Source organism: Acomys russatus, chromosome 31 (genome assembly GCF_903995435.1).
Source record: "Acomys russatus chromosome 31, mAcoRus1.1, whole genome shotgun sequence".
In the NCBI taxonomy this organism is placed as follows: Eukaryota; Metazoa; Chordata; class Mammalia; order Rodentia; family Muridae; genus Acomys; species Acomys russatus.
This window is the reverse complement of record NC_067167.1, coordinates 12,988,120-13,008,285: the sequence shown is the minus strand read 5'-3', so window position 1 is coordinate 13,008,285 and position 20,166 is coordinate 12,988,120. Positions and strand designations below refer to the sequence as shown.

General features: G+C 42.4%; 1 protein-coding gene across 1 annotated transcript in view; it reads right to left on the bottom strand.

The window, feature by feature from the left end:
* Positions 1 to 6,722: 6,722 nt before the first annotated feature.
* Bltp3b (bridge-like lipid transfer protein family member 3B) overlaps positions 6,723 to 20,166 on the bottom strand; it is a 72,739-nt gene continuing 59,295 nt past the window's right edge. The window contains exons 14-21 of the mRNA XM_051139945.1: positions 18,097 to 19,598; positions 17,553 to 17,725; positions 15,516 to 15,658; positions 13,898 to 14,048; positions 12,135 to 12,388; positions 11,714 to 11,822; positions 9,272 to 9,465; positions 6,723 to 8,144 (exon numbers count right to left, since the gene is read on the bottom strand). Coding sequence (XP_050995902.1) covers positions 8,025 to 8,144; positions 9,272 to 9,465; positions 11,714 to 11,822; positions 12,135 to 12,388; positions 13,898 to 14,048; positions 15,516 to 15,658; positions 17,553 to 17,725; positions 18,097 to 19,598 — 2,646 coding nt within the window. The 3' untranslated portion in view covers positions 6,723 to 8,024. The remainder of the gene's footprint in view (positions 8,145 to 9,271; positions 9,466 to 11,713; positions 11,823 to 12,134; positions 12,389 to 13,897; positions 14,049 to 15,515; positions 15,659 to 17,552; positions 17,726 to 18,096; positions 19,599 to 20,166) is intronic.

Here is a 20,166-nt window from a genome sequence, read left to right as displayed (position 1 = left end):
TATTCCATCATCATTGCATCGCCTCCCACCCTGGCCGCCGCCTTCATGTTTCATTATCACCGCAGAGACAGGCACCTGCAACAGAGACCACAAAATACACACCCTTACTTTTCACAGGAAAAAAAAAATGTGCTAACTCTGCCGTAACTAATGTAATCACTGAGCACCCTCCAAATGAATGAAATTGTTATATTAAACTTTTTTTTTTTAAGCCACCAACCACAAATACACATACGCACACTACACGTCTGTGTATTTAGGAAACCTCACTCAGTAGAAATGAGGTTGAATGGTTACAAATAATACAAATTATACACAGAGGACAAGCGTTGGAAACCCAAGTAAACACACTCTTTGAAGACCCTAAAAAGAACTGCCTGGTCCAGCAGCTGCAGCTCCTAGACCCAGGCACACAACCACTGTCTCCATCTTTGCTCGGCCTCACACCTTCTGGCCTGCAGGCGGCGCTGTTCAGACTTCAGCTCCAGTGTCATCTTTTAGAAGAACTTTAATCCCCCAAGACTGGATCGCACACATTTACCTTATCAAAACATATTGAAATTGTCCATTTACACACTCATCTAGACTGAATCTACATAGTGCTCCTCAGACCACTGCCTGCCACAGAGATGTTGGAAACGTGCGTGAGGTCGTATGTGAAAGCCATATTCCACTATATCTTCATCAGTAAAGACTGATTTAAACCGCCAGGGTGGTTAGCAGACTGTTTCCATCCCTGTCTTTCTGGCAGGCAGTCTTATGGTTTTTGATTGTTTGTTTTGTTTTAGTTATTTGGAGGGGTAAGAGAAAAACAGGCTTCTAGAGGGCAGAATTGTGACAACTCAGGGTACTTATTTCACTCTGTTACATAGTAGTTTCCTCTGAGTTTGAAACATTCCATCCACCAGGGAAGCTCTTTAAACCAGAAGGCAAACTGGTCAAGTCCCTGAAGCTGACAGGACTCACCACGTCTCTCCCTCACAATAGTAAGCTATAAAGATGGCGTTGTCACTCTTGGACAAACGAAGCTACACAGAAGACTCAGACCAGATGAGCTTCTTAGAAGCAGCAGAAATCAGCTGAGATGCTTGAAAGTCAGTACACCAAGCTGGAAGGCCGTTCTCCAACCCGTTAAAGAACCTGTATCTGGATTTGGGTGGTATTCGTACTTTGCTCTATTGTGGGCTCCCCATCTGGGGTGAGCAGATGTGCATTTCCTCAGGAAAAACTTTGTCACACCTTCTTCCACCACATGGGGTCTTAAGAACTAACCCAAATCATCAGCTTTGACAGCAACAGCTTTACCTATGGAGCCATTTCCTTTGCTCCAGAGTCGTTTCTCCCGGTTCTGTGTGTGGCCATGTAACCAAAGTATACTCAGCTCTCTAGACCTAGGAGATACATCTGAATCAATGATGGCTTAGGCAGATTTGTGATCCATTTGTGTTCAGCAAAATGTAATTGTGCCATGCCGAATCCCTGGGCAAGAGTTTACTCTAAAAGGTGTTTGTTCTCTTGACATCAATCCTGACAATGTTTACGTGAGTATATACAACACACACAGCTCTAGGTATAGGCTAAAATAAGATTATTTGTGCTTTAAGCAATTAGACACGAATGAAATTCGGAGTATCAGTCACTTTCCCAAAGAGAAAGCATTTCAGATGCTGCTCACTTGGACTATTTCCACTCTGTTTAGCAAATGGGATTGGCAGATCCCAACAGCCATAATACCATATGTCACAACAAAAGCCAGATGACACTTTGAGTAGTAGTGCCACTGTGATGTGCTTATTTTCCACCTTGTGACAAGTCAACCATGAAGTCAGATACTCCATAATCTGAGAGCAGTATGGCCCACCTCCCCACGTCACTATTTCACATTTTTCCCACTGTGGCCATAAAGAGCCCCACCCCGACTCCCAATAACTAACCATCCCCCCTGCTCATGTTCCGTCTCCCTCAAGTCCAACTAAGAAAAAAAGCCTAATATCTGAAAAACCTCCTCGATCTCTCATTTACTTCTTTCAACAAACGCACCACACACCAACATCCAGCGTAAGGTCCAAGAAATAGGAAGTTTAAAAACAACGATGACAAAACTCTCCTGTCCCCAGGGGGTTTACAATCTAGTAGGTCAGGCACTAATCAGACAGACATATCTCATGTGACAAAGGCATAAAGGAGTAGCGGTCTGTGGTCAAGTGAGAAAGTGTAACAGCTGGTCTGAAGAAACCAGGGACTGTTTCCCTTCAGAAATGATGGGTGGGCTAAGCTCTGACAGACAAACAGGAATTAGCCAAAGAGGAGGATCACATGTTTTAAACCCCAGAAACACAAAGCATGCCCAAGGTCTGTACTTTTCATTCCAAATGCTTAGCGCAGGGCTATGAGGACAGAGAGGGTAAAATGAGGCTAAGTGGTACTGAGAATAAATGCTAATCCCTGCTTTAGGTGTGTTCAGGTGTGTTTCCAGTGGGGTGGGTACCAGTTTTAACCTTTCGAGAGCTCAGAATTAACTCCCTGGACAGCGGTGCTTACACACAGAGGGTCAAAGACTTCTCATTGTAACACAAATGAAAAGCTACTAAAGGGCTTTTACTCTAGGGACCAGAACTACTTTGATTCAAGTTGCTTAAAGGCAGCACATGGTGACTAGTTAGGTATTATCCTTCCACTATGAGGTACCTCCATTTAGACTCTTATCTACATGTGAACATGTATATATTTTTAGGAAGTTCCTATACTAGTTGGTTGCCATATGGGTTTTTCAAAGGCTTTTTACTGTTAGGTAACCCTTCCAATACGATGCACATGTGAACTCCGAATGATTTTGAAAGCCTGCACAAAATTTGTGCATGCTCTAGCACGGAAGAGGAAAGGGGCAACAAAGTCTCGCGCCATGCTGACAAGCTGTTAGCATGTGGATGCTCATGGGAAAGTGAGTTTTGGGTAATGATGTGACCATGGTATACTGACCACACTCCAGTACATGGGCCATGGCCAGGAGTAGTTGGCCAATACAAACTGGACTTGGTGGGTGGAGGACAGACAGTTGGGTGTGGGGGGATGGGAAAAGATCTGGGAGGGTTTGTATTATCAAAGTACATTGTATTAAATTATCAAAGAACAAATAAAAGTGTTATCAGATGGACAGAGAGAGTTCTATTCACAGACCAGGAGTGCAAGGAGGATCAGAGTGAGCATGGCAAGGCCAGTTAGGAGCCGATCGCAGAGGTGCGGAATGAAGTTGGGGACGGTAGCTCGGGTCAGGGGATGCTTGAGAAATGATGCAGACAAAGTGGAAAGTTGTTCACAAGGTCCACGTAAGGGCTCGGTGAGGAAATGAGGAAGTGTGCCTCGGGACGAGGTCTCGGTGACCATCTCTGGGGCCAGGACTGAACATACACTCAAACTGGACGTTCAACTTCCTAGAACCCTAAGCTCAAGATAACTCTTTTTTTTTTCTATAAAGTGTCTTGCCCACGGTGTTTTATCACAGTAACAGAAAAGTAACAAATACAGGGGTAGATACGGGAGGAATTAAGTGAAGGAGTGGGTATGATCAAAATCTATTGTATGCATGTATGAAATTCTCAAGGAATAAACATTTTATATCAAAAAAATTAATGCCTTGCCTAGTCTAATTTAATGGAGTGTTATAAGATGAAGCATAACTTTCATACTAGCACTGCTGACACTAACACTACTACTGCTCCTCTCTTACAACTAATATCAATGCAGTGTCTTCAATTTCTAAGATATGAGAAAAGAATATAATACACTGCGAAATGTTCTTGACACATGTTAAATTAAAGAGCAAAAGTGCATGCGCACACGCTTGCGTACACACACAGACAGACGGTGAAGTGCTGGCGAAAGGAAAAATATGCAAATTCAAATATGAATGAAACAAACAGGAAGCCCAGAAATAAGCCTGTGAATTTATAACCAACTGGTCTTTGACCAAAATACTAAGACTATAATGGAGAAGAAGTAGCCTCTCCAATAAGTTGTGCTGGGGAAACTGGATGTAGAAGAATGAAATCAGACCATCACCTTACACCAGATGAAAGGTCAACTCAAAATAGACAAAATACTTAAACAAAAACATCAGCTGTTGAAGTACTGGGGACGGGGAGGTAAGCACAGAGGAAAAGCTCTATGAAACATAGACTCGCTGAAGCACAAGTAACAAAAGTAAAAACAGGCAGGCGGGATAGCATCAAACTCAGAAGCTTCTGCAAATGAGAGGATGTGTTTTGCAGCTTAATAGTCACGGTATAGGTAAGGAATCCAAACAACTCGGTAACAAACAATTTTAAAGGACCATTTTTTTAAAATATGCAAATGACCTGGATAGCTAGCTCTGACAAACAGCAAATGTCAAAGAGGACATGAAAAAGGCTCAGAACCCCTAATCATGGGGACCCGGAAGTTATAATACAGAAGTCCATAGTAACAAGCTTTGGTGAGAATGTGGCGAAAAGTACACCCTTGTGTGCTGTTGGTAAAAACGTAAGTTAGTCCAACTATCATGAAGAGCACTGAAAATTAAAAATGCAACTACCATATGATCCAGCGTCTTCACACCTAGACATATCTCCAAAGACTATCAAATCACTCTGATCAAGAGAGATCCGCAATACCACACCCACCGCAGCAGTACCCACAACAACAGCATCCACAATAGCCACGCCCACCGCAGCAGTATCCACAACAACAGTATCCACAATAGCCACGCCCACCGCAGAAGTAGCCACAACAGCCCAGACGCAGGATCACCTGAGTACCCGCTAACAAATGGAGGATATGGCTTACACATACAGGCAGTGCTAAGGAAAATGGACTGTCGTTCGTGACAGCGTGGCTGACTCTGGAGGACACGATGCCAAGCGACTAAAGCAGGCACAGAGGCAAGCAAACACTGCATGGCCTCACTTGCATTCAGAGCCACAAGCCACACTCCTGAGACCAGACTAGAGTTTAGCAAAGGCTTGGGGTGTTGGAGAAGTGGGGAGAGATCATCCCATGGGCATTACATTTCAGTTAGGAGAAATAAATGTAAGAAATCTGTATCATGGTAACTGTAATTTGTAATGTTGTATATACTTGTAAGCTACTGAGAGAATAGATTTTATGTATTATGCACTCTTACCAGACCCAAAAAAATTTTTTCATAATATGTGTATGTTAAATTTAGCTTAATTTAATTATTCCATAATGCATATGTACGCAAAAATCACTTGGTGCACATTATAATTTGTAACTTATCAATTAAAATTATTTTTAGAAGTTACCCAAACAAGAACAAAAAGCAAATTATAACTAGCACTCCCCGCTTCTGACCATTCACATATACACCACAATAAAACTGGTGACATGACAATTTCTAATTAACAGTAATGCTAAAATTCCTGCTACATTTACTGTAGGCTTATTCCTGTATTTCTTCCTCTGCTAATAGTACGAGGTTAATAAAGAGTTGTCCCACTCTAGTTCAATTAGTTTGTATAATACACAGCGAACCCTACATCAACACTCACATTCACACACATACTCAGACACACTCACTCACGCTCACGCTCAGTCTCATATACACTCATACACGCTCGCGCGTGCACACACACACACACGCACACACACACACACGCGCACACACACACACACACACACACACACACACACACGAGCTGACTCAGTGGTTAAGAGTATGTACTGCTCCGACAGAGGACTGGAGCTTAGTTCCCAGCACCCTTGTCAGGAAGCTCACATGTCTGCCAATCCCAACCCCAGGGTCCCCAAAACCCTGCTCTGGCCTCCACAGGCAATACACTCACATGCATGAACCCACACTCATATACACACAATAATTTTAAAATATCTTTAAATATATATAGTCCTCTTTAAGGACAAGGCAGGCAGTGAATCTTCCCTGTGTCCTGCCTTGCCAAGCCTGCGGGTGGACGGCTGTGCTGACAGGGAAGCGCACAGCAGCGTGCTTTACGTCAAAGCCACATCGTCAACTGTGGCTCTGCTCGACTTATTCTGAGCATCAAAGGTTTCTTTACTCTCAAATTCCCAGCGGCCCAATCACACCGACCTTCCTCGTCTGTGGTGAGAATAGATGGAATATTTTTGGAGACGTTTCCTCAATCTTAAACCACTATAAAGACAGTAGTACTTTTTATGAATAAAAAAACCAATCGGACAAAGCATATGGAACGCTCAGCATATTATCACCGCTGTTGTTTATATGATTTCGTGGGAAGGCCAAATACATTTTAGAGGAATAAGGAAAACATTCAGTGTCTAGTAACATTAAACAGTATAACATTATTCCATAGGAAAATTATTTGCTTTGTAGAGCAGGTCAGTCCTGAGGAACAGCGTCAGTTCAGAAGTTCGTGTGCCATCCATCCTTCTGATTGGGGCTGCCCTTGTTGAACACACACTGAGACATCAGAGGCCAGCAGATTATACATCCCAAAGCTCTAAATCAGACTTCTGCACTTAATCTAAGGCTACATACAGTTTAGAGTAACAAAGTTTTAACATGGTGTTATAAATACTCTGAGGTAAGATGGTAACAATTTAATTTGTTCTTGGGGTATGCTGGCTCCCATATGATGTCAACTGAAAAGGATGATATGGGGAAGGGGGAGGTAAATACTGTTGACAGTAAATTGTCACTCCAGCACACAATGTTGTGAAGTGTGTCGTTTCTGACAAGTCCTCAGACCCAGGGATGGCTGTGAGTTGTGCCACAAGCAAAGCACCATGAGTGTCACAACAAGGACCAGGGTGTCCAAGTACCTGAAGGAAGGAACAGTCCAGCTGTCTCATGGCCTAACTGGATATATTTATACTTAGGAATGGGAAGTTTAAAATAGACACCACTTACTTTAATTCTATCAGAAATATACTGTCTTCAAAACCTGTTTCTTAAAATACTCATGTACTTTATTTCATAATTAAGATTCTCTCATGTTGTTTTCAACCTTTACCCATAGAAAATAGAATTCAAAATTTACCAATGACTCTTATAGAAGACTGTATGTGTGTATGTGTGTGTGTACACATATAAACACACCCAGACACACATCACAGAATTTTAATCAAAACTAGCTTTATATATTCATATGAGCAAACACATGTATAATATGACACTACAGGAATGGTATGAAATTGTTTTCTGTGTGTGAAAAACAAATTCTCTGAAAACATTCTCCTTAAAGAGGAAAGATAAAGAAATATTAAAATAGTATTAATTAAAATTTTTATAGTTACAAATACTGCCAAATATAGTAAGGTAAATTGTGTTTTTACTTCTAATGATAAATATTTAATGGAATGTACAAGTAATGCTTTTAAGTCACTTGGCCATATACTCTAATATTTGTGCTTATATTTTTACATTTGTACCTTATTGAAACCTTATTCATAATTTAAGGTGCCTTTCTTTTCACATTTTCAAGTTACTTTATAAGCTCAGTGGGGTCAAGAGTTTTCAGTTTGTAAACTTAGTAATTATATAATTTATTAATCTGATTGGGCTTTTTACAGCAATTAAATAATTATAGATTAAGTACATAATTTTAATAACATTTAAAATGTAAGCCTACTTTTCTTTTACATTAGCCCTGAAAGCATCGATTTGTTTGTAAATAACAGTAAATTATTAACAGAGAGAAATAAATGCAGCAATCTGCATGAGCACAACAGATCTTCTCTTTTCTTCTGAAAATGCTTACGAGACACTGAAATGAAAAACTGACAGCTTTTCTCGAGGCATGGACCTGTGTGTGATACAGTGTGCGCTGCCCTCACTGGGCCATGCCAGCTGATTGTACCGCTTGCACCCAATGTTTTCTAAGCAGGGTTTGGAACAGTCATTGCTTCACCATACACCGATTTGCTTTATTTCTTGTAAAGAAAAATCTCCTGCTAAGTGGTTACACCCATGTTCTGAACACAGCCTTCCTCCTCCAGAGCTGCCGTCCGCGTTCTCGTGGCCACTGTGGTCACTCAAGGGCCATGCTCCTCATGTGGTGGAGAAGCTCGTCTCTGGCCGAGTGAGCCTCCGCAAGCGCTGTTTTGGCTCGAGCCAGCTCCTGCTTAAGACACTCATTTTCCTTCATGAGCTGAAACGATACATTTAGAAAAACAAGAGGCTTTATCACTTCTGAAAATCTGACTGTTTTATGCGCATCGCTTGGGATGGCAAACCACCCAGTGCTGCTGAGGGTCGGTCCACTTGAGCTGAAAATTGCTTCCAGCAGCTATTGAAAGACCTTAGTATGCAATTAAAAGTATTCCTAAATTTTGTCCCAGTAATTAAAAATACTAATTAACTTCTCAATTCCAAATTTAACAGTAATACTGTTTCACCGTAATTTCCTTGGGCCACTGTGTCTTCAGACACGCTGACCCCCTTTCTCCATAATACTCTCTCCTTCTGGCTTTGTGCAGTTTTCAACTTTACACCTTCCAGCCCGCCCCTCTTTTCACCTCTTCTTGAGAACCCTTACATTTTCACGTCCTATTAGATTTCAGGGTTGGTCACTTTGTCTTTTACTTGTCACTGCTGTAGATGAACTTTTCTATGCCTATGAGTCAACAAGAGACGGCCGGCCCAGAACAACCCCTGCCACGTACAGACTCACGCTCTGAATATTCCAGCTGGCATTTTCTTTCAGATGGTGAATACATTCTGAGACTTAATCCAAGTATTTTGCGCTCTCAGAGCCACTACATATGAGGATACAATAAAAACTGAGCATGGTCTATATTTACAGACAAAATCAGTTACAACGCTCAGTTTCAACACCCTAAACCCTTGAATGGATCCACGAATTCCCTCTACCATAGAGAAGTCAAACTCTGCAGAACACTTTGTTTATGTATAATTTCAAACCATCAGAGCAACCCGAATGTTCAGAAATGGTAACACAGCCACATCACATCATTCAGCCATAAAATCACCTTGAAGCAAATGTAATCATAGGAAAACATGCTGTACAATGGTAAATTGAGTATAGTATAAAAACTTGAAAACTAATTTTTTAAGAATGAGTAAGATTATGAAAGGATGAAAACATTGATAGTATTTCAAGTAGAAGGGATTTTTTTTAATCTTGGTCAACATTAATAACTCTAGTATCTACAGTCTATGCTTTACTTAAATATTAAATACATCAAAGGTGCTTTAACCATTAGTATTTTAGTAATTATCAAATGCTAGAATTAAACATAAACTGTTACCCATTACCTGTTCCCTTGTCAAGCCAAACGAGCACTGGGGAGAGCTAGCTGCCTGAGAAGGCGAGGGACCCTCTGGGCTTGTCTGGGTGGCCTGAGTGACACTGTGTCGCTTCCTCACACCACTCGTCCCCCTGGTCGGCACCACGGTGTCACTGTTGGCATCATCTTTGAAATCGGTCCCAGGGTTAAACATGTGAGAATCTGATCAAACAAATAAAATGCTCAGGTAACAATGCCAAGTAAAGCTGACACATCTTTAAAATTCTATTATTAAAAACTAAATTAAGAGCTGGGCGTGGTGGCACATGCTTTTAATCCCAGCACTCGGGAGGCAGAGGCAGGTGGACTGCTGTGAGTTCAATGCCAGCCTGGTCCACAAAGCAAGTCCAGGACAGCTAAGGCTGCAGAGACCCTGTCTTGAAAAACCAAAAAAACAAAAACTAAATTAAGATGAGAATGCCTCTTTATATAATTCCTGATTGTTTCAAGGTTCTTCTTGTTATAGGTAGTTTATTGTATATATGTATAATAATATAAATGTATATGTAAAAAAGAAATTAACAATAATAATAAAAAAGAATGATAGAGCATTTGGATGGATAAGCCAGCGGTGTATACAGGGTGGTAGAGTCTGTTGAAGGGCTGTTCCCTATTGTGCATTAGGCACAACCAATCCTGTGCTATCATTAAAGTGTGACAAAGAAACAGGGAAATAAACTGGGTAAGACTGAGAGTTCACTCTTTCAAATGATCCCAAAACAATCACAACAGCGGGCCAAGAGATTTAAAAATAAGATCAAGGGGCTGGAGAGACGGCTCAGAGGTTAAGAGCACTGGCTGCTCTCCCAAAGGTCCTGAGTTCAATTCCCAGCAACCACATGGTGGCTCACAACCACCTATACTGAGATCTTCTGGTGTGGAGGCGTGCACACAGATAAAAACATTATAAATATAACAAAAAATAAATCTTTAAAAAAAATAAAATCAAAATAAGAACAAGATGCTTGTGAACAGACACAAACGTCCTGGACAAAATATCAGTAAAGCAAACACACCAACACATAAAAACAGACGCTGGGCAAGGAGGAAGAAATGCAAGATTGCCTTACATTTAATAAAATTTTCTTTTAAATCCAGCAGAGGAAAGTGGATGTCTGTGAGTTCAAGGACAGCCAGGGCTATATAGAAACTGCCTTGAAAAACCAAAAAGTAAAAAGAAAAAACCAAAAGCAAACAAAACAAAAAATGGCCTTTGAAAACTCCTACACCTTAGCATGATAGAAGTCTAGGCAGCTTAGGAAGAGAAGGGGACTCCCCCAGTGTGAGAAGAGGCACTGACAGACGCCCACAGTGGGACACTCAATGGCATTTCTCATCTTTGCCAAATCGGAACAGGACAAGGACGTCTGTTCTCACCACCTCAGTACTGCCTTAGTTGCTCTCCGCTGTCGCAAGTGGGCAGGCAGGGGAAGGAAACCAAGAGCCCTAAACTAAAGGAAGGAGCAAGGCACAGGTGACATGATCTTGTACACAAATGTTTAGAAGGAATTGGCAAAAGGAAACGAAAACAAAAACGCTCGTTGGAGGGATGGCAATGGCGAGGAGACTCGGCATTTATAGAGGACCTGAGTTCAATTCCCATATAGTTAGAGAGCTTCTACAGTAATAGGTCATATGGCTTTCAAAAGGCCTCTAAGTGTTAGTTACCACCACCCCATACTCCCTCCTCCCAGCCCCAGCCATCCTCCCATTCTAGATTTCCTTTCTCTCTTAGACCCTTGGGAGGACCCTCCTCCCTGGTCCCTAGCTATTGTGGATGGTCTAAGTTGCTCCTATCTACAGCATCAAAGCTAACATCCACATATAAAGAAAACATACTCTGTTCCTCTTTTTGGGTCTGGGCTACCTCAAACAGGATGTTTGTTTCTAGCACCATCCATTTACCTACATGATTCATAATTTCATTTTTCTTAACAACTGAACAACTATGTAATGCAAGTGTCCTATGGGGAGGTGGAAGACAGAGAAAGGAGAATTCCTGGCTTGCAGGCCAGCTAGCCTGAAGTACAAAGTGGTAAGAGACAAAGAGCCTCTGTGTCAAACAAGATGGAAGGTGAGAACGACCCAACACCTGAGGTTGCCCTCTGACTGTCACATGCTCATTGTGGCATGAGTGTATACACACACACACACAGAGGTGCAGGGGAGTCACACAAAGCCTTTCTTACTTTCATTCGAGACACAGCTGCAGAAAAGGTACCCAGCTAACCAGTGATGGCTTCTTTCCAGGGCTTACACACAGACGTGGTAGACTACGGTGCCAAAAGCACTCCTCAGCCATCCCTACTGCACAGCGGCATAAGGCAAACAATGAGCGGCAGAAGCAATCAGCATGTAAATGATTCCATGTCACCACGTCAGGTGCTCACTGACGTCATTCTCAGTGTACCTCTGATGTGGAAGGAGCCGTCATCATCCCTCTCCACCACAAGGTGATCGATATGCACCGTCACAGGGCTTGGCTGGAGGGACACTGTGCTACCCCGGGGACTGTCATCCTGCAGGTAACGAGAAAATATTGCCATGCTCTTATGAAAAAGAAATGAAAATAGAAAAGTCAACTTGAATAAACAGGATAATATATATATATATATAAATTTTTAGTTACTATATCAAAAAACTGCTCACACTCTTTTTCCCTGTCTAAAAAGGCTCTCTGGAACATCCACTGTGCAGATTACTCATTCGTTCACTTTTATAAATTCTGACAGAGGACATAATTTAGAGAAGGCATGATTTTAGACACAAATCAAAGTCCAGAAAAGGGAATGCAAACATTTATGAAAATACAAACTTAACCCTTAACGTACTTTCAAATTTATCTTTGTATTAGAGACCTGTATCTTCATTGGCATTACTGTTGCAACAGTTTCGTCATCCAAAAAGTGTTGAATGTTCAAAAGGGAAGACGTCAGAAACTCGGTACTAAAATTCTCTATGTGGCATTGGAGAAATCCATTTTTTTCTGCAAGCAAAGAGTGTACTACAGCACCAGGCCCACTTTCAAACCTCAGAGAAATCTCAGGAGAGGATTTGGGAGGAATTACAGCTTTCTGGTCAGAACCTGAGACACAAACATGAAAACTTGTAACTTTGTAATACTACTAAAGAAAACATTATACACCATTACGATTACAGTAAAAACATCAAAGATAAGTCATTTTAAGAACTTACAAAACAACTTAAGTATTTACTCCTAATTTAAATGTTTCTACAATATAAATAAGATATATCATAAGCACCATAGTGTCACTTTTTCCAGACATTTTCAAATACACTACTGGCAACTTTTCTATATTTTCTACTTTTTCACAATGGGGGAAATTCATGATAAACTCTAACAGGATACACACTGCAGGTCCAACCTCCACGTGAGTACACAGCTGTGTCTCTGTAAGAAGACAGGTGACTGAGGTGAAGCGAATCTTACTTGGGCTGTGCACCTCTCTCATTAAATTAGGGCCTTAAACAATGTGAAAGTATACAGAGGAGATGCCACAAAACATTCCCAAAGAACACTTAAAACAAAGTATAGTAAATAACATGTAATTCACATATAATTACATTTATTTATGAACTGACTTTGTTCCAAAAGAGAATTCGAGTTGGTTTACTGAGATAAACAATAACATATAAAAATAAACTTTAAAACGTCAATAAAAGCTTTATACAATATTCAAGGTAAAAAGGAACTAGTAATGGAAAGACTAAGATCAGTTAGCTGTGGGTAAAACTAATGTAATATTTTGCATTTTATGCCAACTAACATCAAAAACAGCAGAGCACACGTACACTCACTGCAAGGACACGCCAAGAGTGGAGTAAGGAGGGAAGAGACAGCAAAGAGGAACACCAGCTGCTTTGTTTTTAGTCAGCCAAGAGAAAGTATTTGGGTTACAAAGACTAAAAAAAAGGCCTGAAGGCTTACAAAAAATTTTATTTTTGTTTATTCTTCTCTCATAACCTTCTCTCAATACATCCTGACAGCAGCTCCCCCTCCCTGCCTCCTCCCAGTTCTCCCCTCTACCTCTTCTTCCCACTATTTCTCCGCTTCCCTTCAGAAAACAGTACGTCTCCCAAGGAGATCAACGAACATAGCATAGGAAGAACCAGTAACACTAGGCACAAACCCTCATATCAAGGCAGGATGAGGCAACCCAGTGGGAAGAAAAGGGTCCTGAGAGCAGGCAAGAGTGAGAGACACCTCCATTCCCACTGTTGGGAGTCCCACAAAAATCCCAAGTTAAACAAGCACAGCATGTACGCAAAGGACCTCGCACAGATCCATGCAGGGGCTTTGGTGAGCCACCATGAGTGCTGCTTAAATATGTCTACCTCCACCTCACAGGGCAGGAAGTGGCAGCATACTTTCTAATATTATGTAAAATTGTATTTCTGTACATTATGTATCACAGAATTCTAAATCCAAAGTATAAAAGGAAATATCATTCTGACATTTTATTGAGCTGAATCATAGGCAGAACTATTAATGAGCCATGTATATATAACACACAATGAATTTAAAACATATTTAAGCATTCTGTGTGAAAAGTGGTTTAAAGAAAAGCCTTACCAATTGGACGATTACCAAGGTAATGCCGCAGACTGACGTTGCCTAATTGATTTGGTGTCACCTGGTTCACTTGAAGACAGATTTCTGTATCTTCTCCACGGATGTCAATTTCCCCATTAATACCAGTGATTTTAAACACCACAACTGACATCTGTCAATGGTTATATAAATAGTTAGTACCCCCATGTAATTCCAAGAAAAAAATTAAGGGAAAAATAAACAAGCATTAACCTCAACAATACAATTCTGACTTATCAATCAAACTGTCCTTGCGGCCACAGAGCCTGGCTGTTGCATTTTATAGATTGAGCAGCTCTAGCATAAAATTAGAGATTGGCTACTTTCAAGTGCCAATGCAATGCCACAAGTAAAGATATTCCATACCATTAAGCTGTTTCAAAAGACTATTAAGAAACTGTATAAAGTTACCTGTAGGCTATGTGTATAAGGACTCTATGAAATATAATCAACTCTGGGTTTATAATTGGTTCCATATCCAGGATACCCCATGCTCATATATAAAGATTCCAAAATCCACAAAATTTTAAGTTCAAAGGTACTTTGGGTCCCAACATCTCAGACAAAGGGTGCTCAATCTTTGTAGACAAACTCCAGCTGCTTTTGTTTTCAATCAGTAAAGACAAAGTATTGGGTTATAAAGACTGATAATATGACATTTCCATATATGAATGGATGTTCACTAAAAAATAGGATATGTCTAAATTTTTTCATAAAATTTCACTGTCACAAAGGTTTAAAAGAAAGTAGCATCTAGCCAGGGCAGTGCTGGAGAGCTCACCCCACAGACGTGAGCACTGGAAAGCTGGTGGGCTGACTGGCTCAGCATCCTCTCAGGCCCAGGTTCAGGGCTTTGAGTTGGCCCACACCAACATCCACCCCATCAATGAACTGCCAGAGCACATGAAGGGCCAGTCCTAGAAGTTCAAAGCTGCAGGATTCCCATGACACAGGGCAACAACAGGATATCCAGGAGGGGCCCCTGGGAGGATCCGTATTGATGGTGTAGCAGAAGCCAGAGGCCTCGTACCAGTCATTGCAATGAACATTTGCTAACCAGGAAGTATGGACAAAGGAGTACACTGTGGGACACACCATGACACACTACAGCTTCCATGATGAGATTTCTTTTTTTCTTTTCATGTGGGGAGATTGCCAGGTCGGAGGGCAGTTATGAGGGGATGGGGAGATGAATGGGATTAGGGTGCAATGATGTGAAGTTTAGAAAGAAATCAATAAAAACGTTTTTTAAAAACTATCATATTTTCTTTGTAGAAGGACTGAGTACCATCTGTGCCATCAAACCTTTAAAAGAGTATACTCAAAAGGAACAAAAATATTGGTCAAAATCTAAATGGGACAGAAGATGGAAAAAACAAAGAACAGACCTACTCCCCTCCCTTCTTCACTAAAAACAAACAAACTTGAAGGGTAAGGCACGGGAACAGGGGGCTGGCTAGGCAGAAAGAACTGTCGAGAACAGAAGCAGCAGAGTGAGCGGGCAGCTGGGAGCAGCCACGTTGGAGATGAAGGGTGAGACACATGTGCATGATGGGGAGGCACAGCTGCACGGCTCCCCACAGCACTCTGGGGTGATTACCAGATCATGGCGGGCCTCCTGAGCACCCTCCGAGTTAGTACTGACAGCATCTGGAGAGGCTTCCCCACAGTGCTGTGTATTTGCACCGGCGCTCACACTCTCTGCTGGGCTCTGGCAACTCGCATTTGAGTTCCTTTTAATCACTGAAATAATACAAAAGTAAATTAATAAATTAAAATCTGTTTATATGCGTTCCAGCATGGTTTATATCTATCAAAAATGGACTAGATGCTTTAGCTCTTTCAAGCAAGGCCTTGTTTAGAGAGCCCTAAGCAAACAGAGTCAAATTACAGTCCCTTAACAAATGGGAAATCATAACCACGACAGAATGCCAGAGATCCTGTGCTGACTAGATGTATGGCAACTTGATATAAATTATAGGCATCTGACAGGAGGAACTCTTGAGTGAGAAAATGCCTCCTTACAATCAGGCTGTGGTCAGCCTGTAGAGCATTTTCTTAATTAGTGATTGATAGAGGAGGGCCCAAGCCATTGTGGGTGGTTGTACCACTCCTGAGCTGCTGGTCCTGGGTTCTATAAGAAAGCAGGCTGAGGAAGCCATGGGGAGCAAACTAGTAAGCAGCACCCTCCATGGCCTCTGCCTCAGCTCCTGCCTTCATGCTCCTGCCCTGTTTGAGTTCCTGTCCTGAGTTCCTTCAGAGATGGACTGTGATGTGGAAGAGTGAGCCCAATAATCTCTTTCCTCTGCAACCTGCTTTTTGGTCATGATGGTTTGCTGCAGCAATAGCAACCCTGACCAGGACAGATAGGAAAGTCCTAACATAGTAACATAGCAATGACAATGGGAACAAGGATAAATAAACAAACATCCTCCTGCTGCGGCAGCACTGCTGTAATATCCCGTCAGCTTCCCATCTCCTCAGCTCCCCATACGCGTCGGTCAGTCTGAGTCCCCCTTTCTCATCTCACCGTCGCACAGCAAGTCCCGGTCACCTGTCACATGAGCTGAACAGCACGTGACTACTGTGTCCTGCTCTCTCGCTGCCTACATGTTGCAGTGTGCTGTGCTTCAGGACACCTCAAGCTATCTACAGGGAAAGGAACGAGAGAACTACTCTCTGTGTCTGTAAGATTAATACTTTAAAAGGCCGTAAAAGAACTGTTACAAAAAGGGGATGACAGAAGTCCACGACACAAACACTAGGAGCCCAACTCAGCACTGTGTTTACTACCATGTAACCAGGCAGCTTCTGCCCTGATGCTTGGCAGTGTGGGCTGCTCAGCAAGCTCTCCCCGCATGTGGAACCAGCGAAGGTGTATGTGGCACTAACAGTGGAACATGAAGTTAATAGTACATTCCAGAGTCTTCCTTATGGCCCAGGAAGAGTGCTTGTAATAACCTTTGCTAACCTGTACAGAGAGTAAAACAGATGTAAGACTCTGAGGTGGAAAAATAGTTGTCACAGTAACAAAAATGAGACATGGGGCTAGCAAGATGGCTCAGTGGGTAAAGGCACTTGCCACCAAGCCCGACAACGTGTCTAAGTCCTGGAATCCATATGGTGGAAGGAGAGAAGCAACTCTTATCTGCTGTCCTCTGACCCCCACACTCATGCCGTGAAACCCCGTGCAGCCCTGCCCCACATACTCCAATAGAGAGATAAATGGAGTTCTTTAAAAACCACTAAAGAAAGAAAACTGGCATGTAAAAAACTAAACTGAGGTCAAATCATAGAGAATATTTTCAAAAAGGATTAAAAAGTCTAAATTTCACAGCCTTAAAGCAATGAGATGTTCCTGAGTATGAACTTGACAGCAACATGTTCAAATATGTATTTAGGGGAAGAGTAATCTGTTTTATGGAGTAAAAAAATGTAAATGAACAAAAGTAGATGTGAGGGGCTCGTTAGAACAGCCACTAGGAAGCTCGTCCAGGAGTGCAGGGCTGGGTGCACAGCCTAAGTCATTTGCCTGCTTGTCTGCTGTAAGTACCAGCGCTGGGTGTGACTGTGAGTGCCCGAGCAGCACTTGTAGGAGCCTTCCTCCCTAGTGAGAGCTCTTCAGGGTGCTGCTTACCTCTGCCCAGCAACACATGGCTGTCGCTGCCATCACTCTCCAGCTGCTCCTCCAATCCCACACTGTCCAGTGAAATGGCGTCCAGGGAGATCTGGGAGGCGCTCCTTCTCATGCTTTTATAGGACACAGAGAGTGGAGCTGGGGTGGGTGGGCAGTGTTCCTTAGGGTTAGCACTGTTAGCAAATAAAATTAAAATTACCCCAGGGAGAGGAAAGAACTGCACCATAACAACTTAATAGCTATTATCTCAGTACTGGGGAGGCAAAGGCAAGAGGACTGTGGAGTCCTAGGCAGCCAGGCCTTGGCAAGACGCAGGCCTGGCAAGGAAGACACTGGCAAAGCTACCGCACCACACAGCACCCAGAAGCTACAGAGTTAACAAGTATATCAAAACATAGAAGCATTGGGGGCTTTCTCGATTCTCAGAACAGATTTTTAATCCTAAAAGTGCCACATTTTGTCATGAGGTTTTTCTACTTCCAAACAAACAAACAAGCGAAGAAACAAGCCAAAGAAAGCACTTCTATTCCGACAGTATGGTTACCTGAGAGAGGCCTGGGGTTTAAGCGCTCTTGCTGTGGGGCCATCTTCCTTACTACTGTCCAGGCTCTCAGAGAGTGAAGCTGCTTCGGGAAGGAGATCTTCAGCTCTGAAGATGGACTGGATGGTTTCGTTTCCCTTACCCGCTCCGGCATTTGCAGGTGTGCTCTGACTGCCGTGGTCGGCCAGTGAAAGCATATTTGAGTCATCTCTGGAGTTTAAGTCACTACCTGTGTCTATGAAAGACAAACCTTCCCTGTGATGGACTTCTGGCATCATTTCTCCTGGGCCACTCTTGTAAACAAGTCCACTACTTTCGTCTTCACTTATTTTCCCTAAATGTTTGTCTGATAAACAGTCTAGAAAAGAAGTGCCTTTTTGCAGATTTGTGTCGCTGGCTGATTTAAAAAGCAAAGGATCCTTTACAGGGGCATGGCTAAGGTCGACACTCATCGACCTGTTGTCTGACATATGATTGAGAGTAGCATTTCTAATTCGATGTACACCACTACCACTTTGTTTCCGCTTTGAAGACAAAACCCCCCCGTTTTCTGAGGGCAGGCAGTCAGGAAGCAGCGGGCTCATGCTTTCAGAAGCAGGAGAGCGCAGAGTGCTCTCACGGTCTACGGGATGCAGCAGCAGAGCGAGCTCCGCGCTCCGAAGTAAAATTCCAATGCAAACGGAAGTCTGGGTAGCAGGGCTGCCAGTCACGGCTTCTACATCCTTCCGTAAGGTGTCGGAAAGCAGAACCAGCGACTCGTGTATGAAAAGCAGCAGCAGATACTGGTAGTGATTGATCTGCATGCTGACATGCTTATGAACACGGACCAGGACATGAACATCCGCGTCTGAAGACGAGGAGGCAAACGTCATCAACATTTCCGATGCAGGTCTCTGACCACCGTTTGTCAAGGGCTCAGACTCTGTACTGTAATACTCCTTCAAGAGTTTCTTCCGCTTCATTCGGCCGGCCAGATCACTGGATTCACTCTGTGAGGTATTAAGGGACACTTGACCACACGTCTGGAGCTCTTTCTGTAACCGTGCATACCTTGTGGGCTGGCAAATCCAGATAGACAGAGGGAAAGAGTCGACAAAGCTTATTGGTCGTCCCTTTCCACTTTTCATCCCTTCATAGTCTACCCAAAACTGGGAAAAGTACACCGCCCACACATCAGTGGCAGCAGACGTTTTCAGAGTGTTCTTATTCAACCTGGGAATGCTGTTCCCTTTATAGACTTCATGCATTTTGGTATCTTGCTCATGGGCGTGTCTCTGGAAGATCGGGTGTAGAAGATTAAAACTGTCACAGGACTTGGGGAATCGAGTATAACTTTTGCTGAAGAAGTCACAATCTTTAAAGTCTTGGAACAAAGCTTCTAGGTCCGAGTGCCGGCAGTTTGGACAGTGCCTAGTGTTGGTGGCAATCATTTCAGAGCTCTGAACAGACACCGTGTGAGGCTGGTCGGCATGGCAGCCTGGTTTCACTTCAGAAGGAATGACAAACTGCAAGGGAAAATACTTGAGTTCAATTTACAAATTCCTACATCTAGAGAAAACACAAGAAAGACTTAGAATTATTTTTATTGCTACTTTCCCTCAAAATACTCCTTTCCTCTCCAGATATAAGTCACAATGTCTCCCTCTGTTGAGTCTTCTAATACATACAGTGAAAGACGGTTAACAAATTAGCCACTAAGAGGACACATGCCTTACAAGACATGAGTAGGAACAATACTCATGAGTATGTATGTTTGAATCACACAATAATCAGGAAATAAAAATACAGGTGTGGACAATGCAGCACTCTGATAAAAAATGCATGCAATAAGATACAAGGTCTTAGAGTCAACATCCAGCACCATAGTATATAAATGAATAAATAGATGCATTTTCCAAAACTTACTACATGTGTGAGTACACAGAAAATGTTATTTCAGACTTCCTGAAGAAACTCTCAAGGGTGAACTGAATCTAGTCTGAGTGCTCATGTCGGAGCTCAGAGTGATTCCTGTGTACTGCTCATGCCCAGAAAATAAATTGATCATTACTTAGTTCTGTGCTGCAGAACATG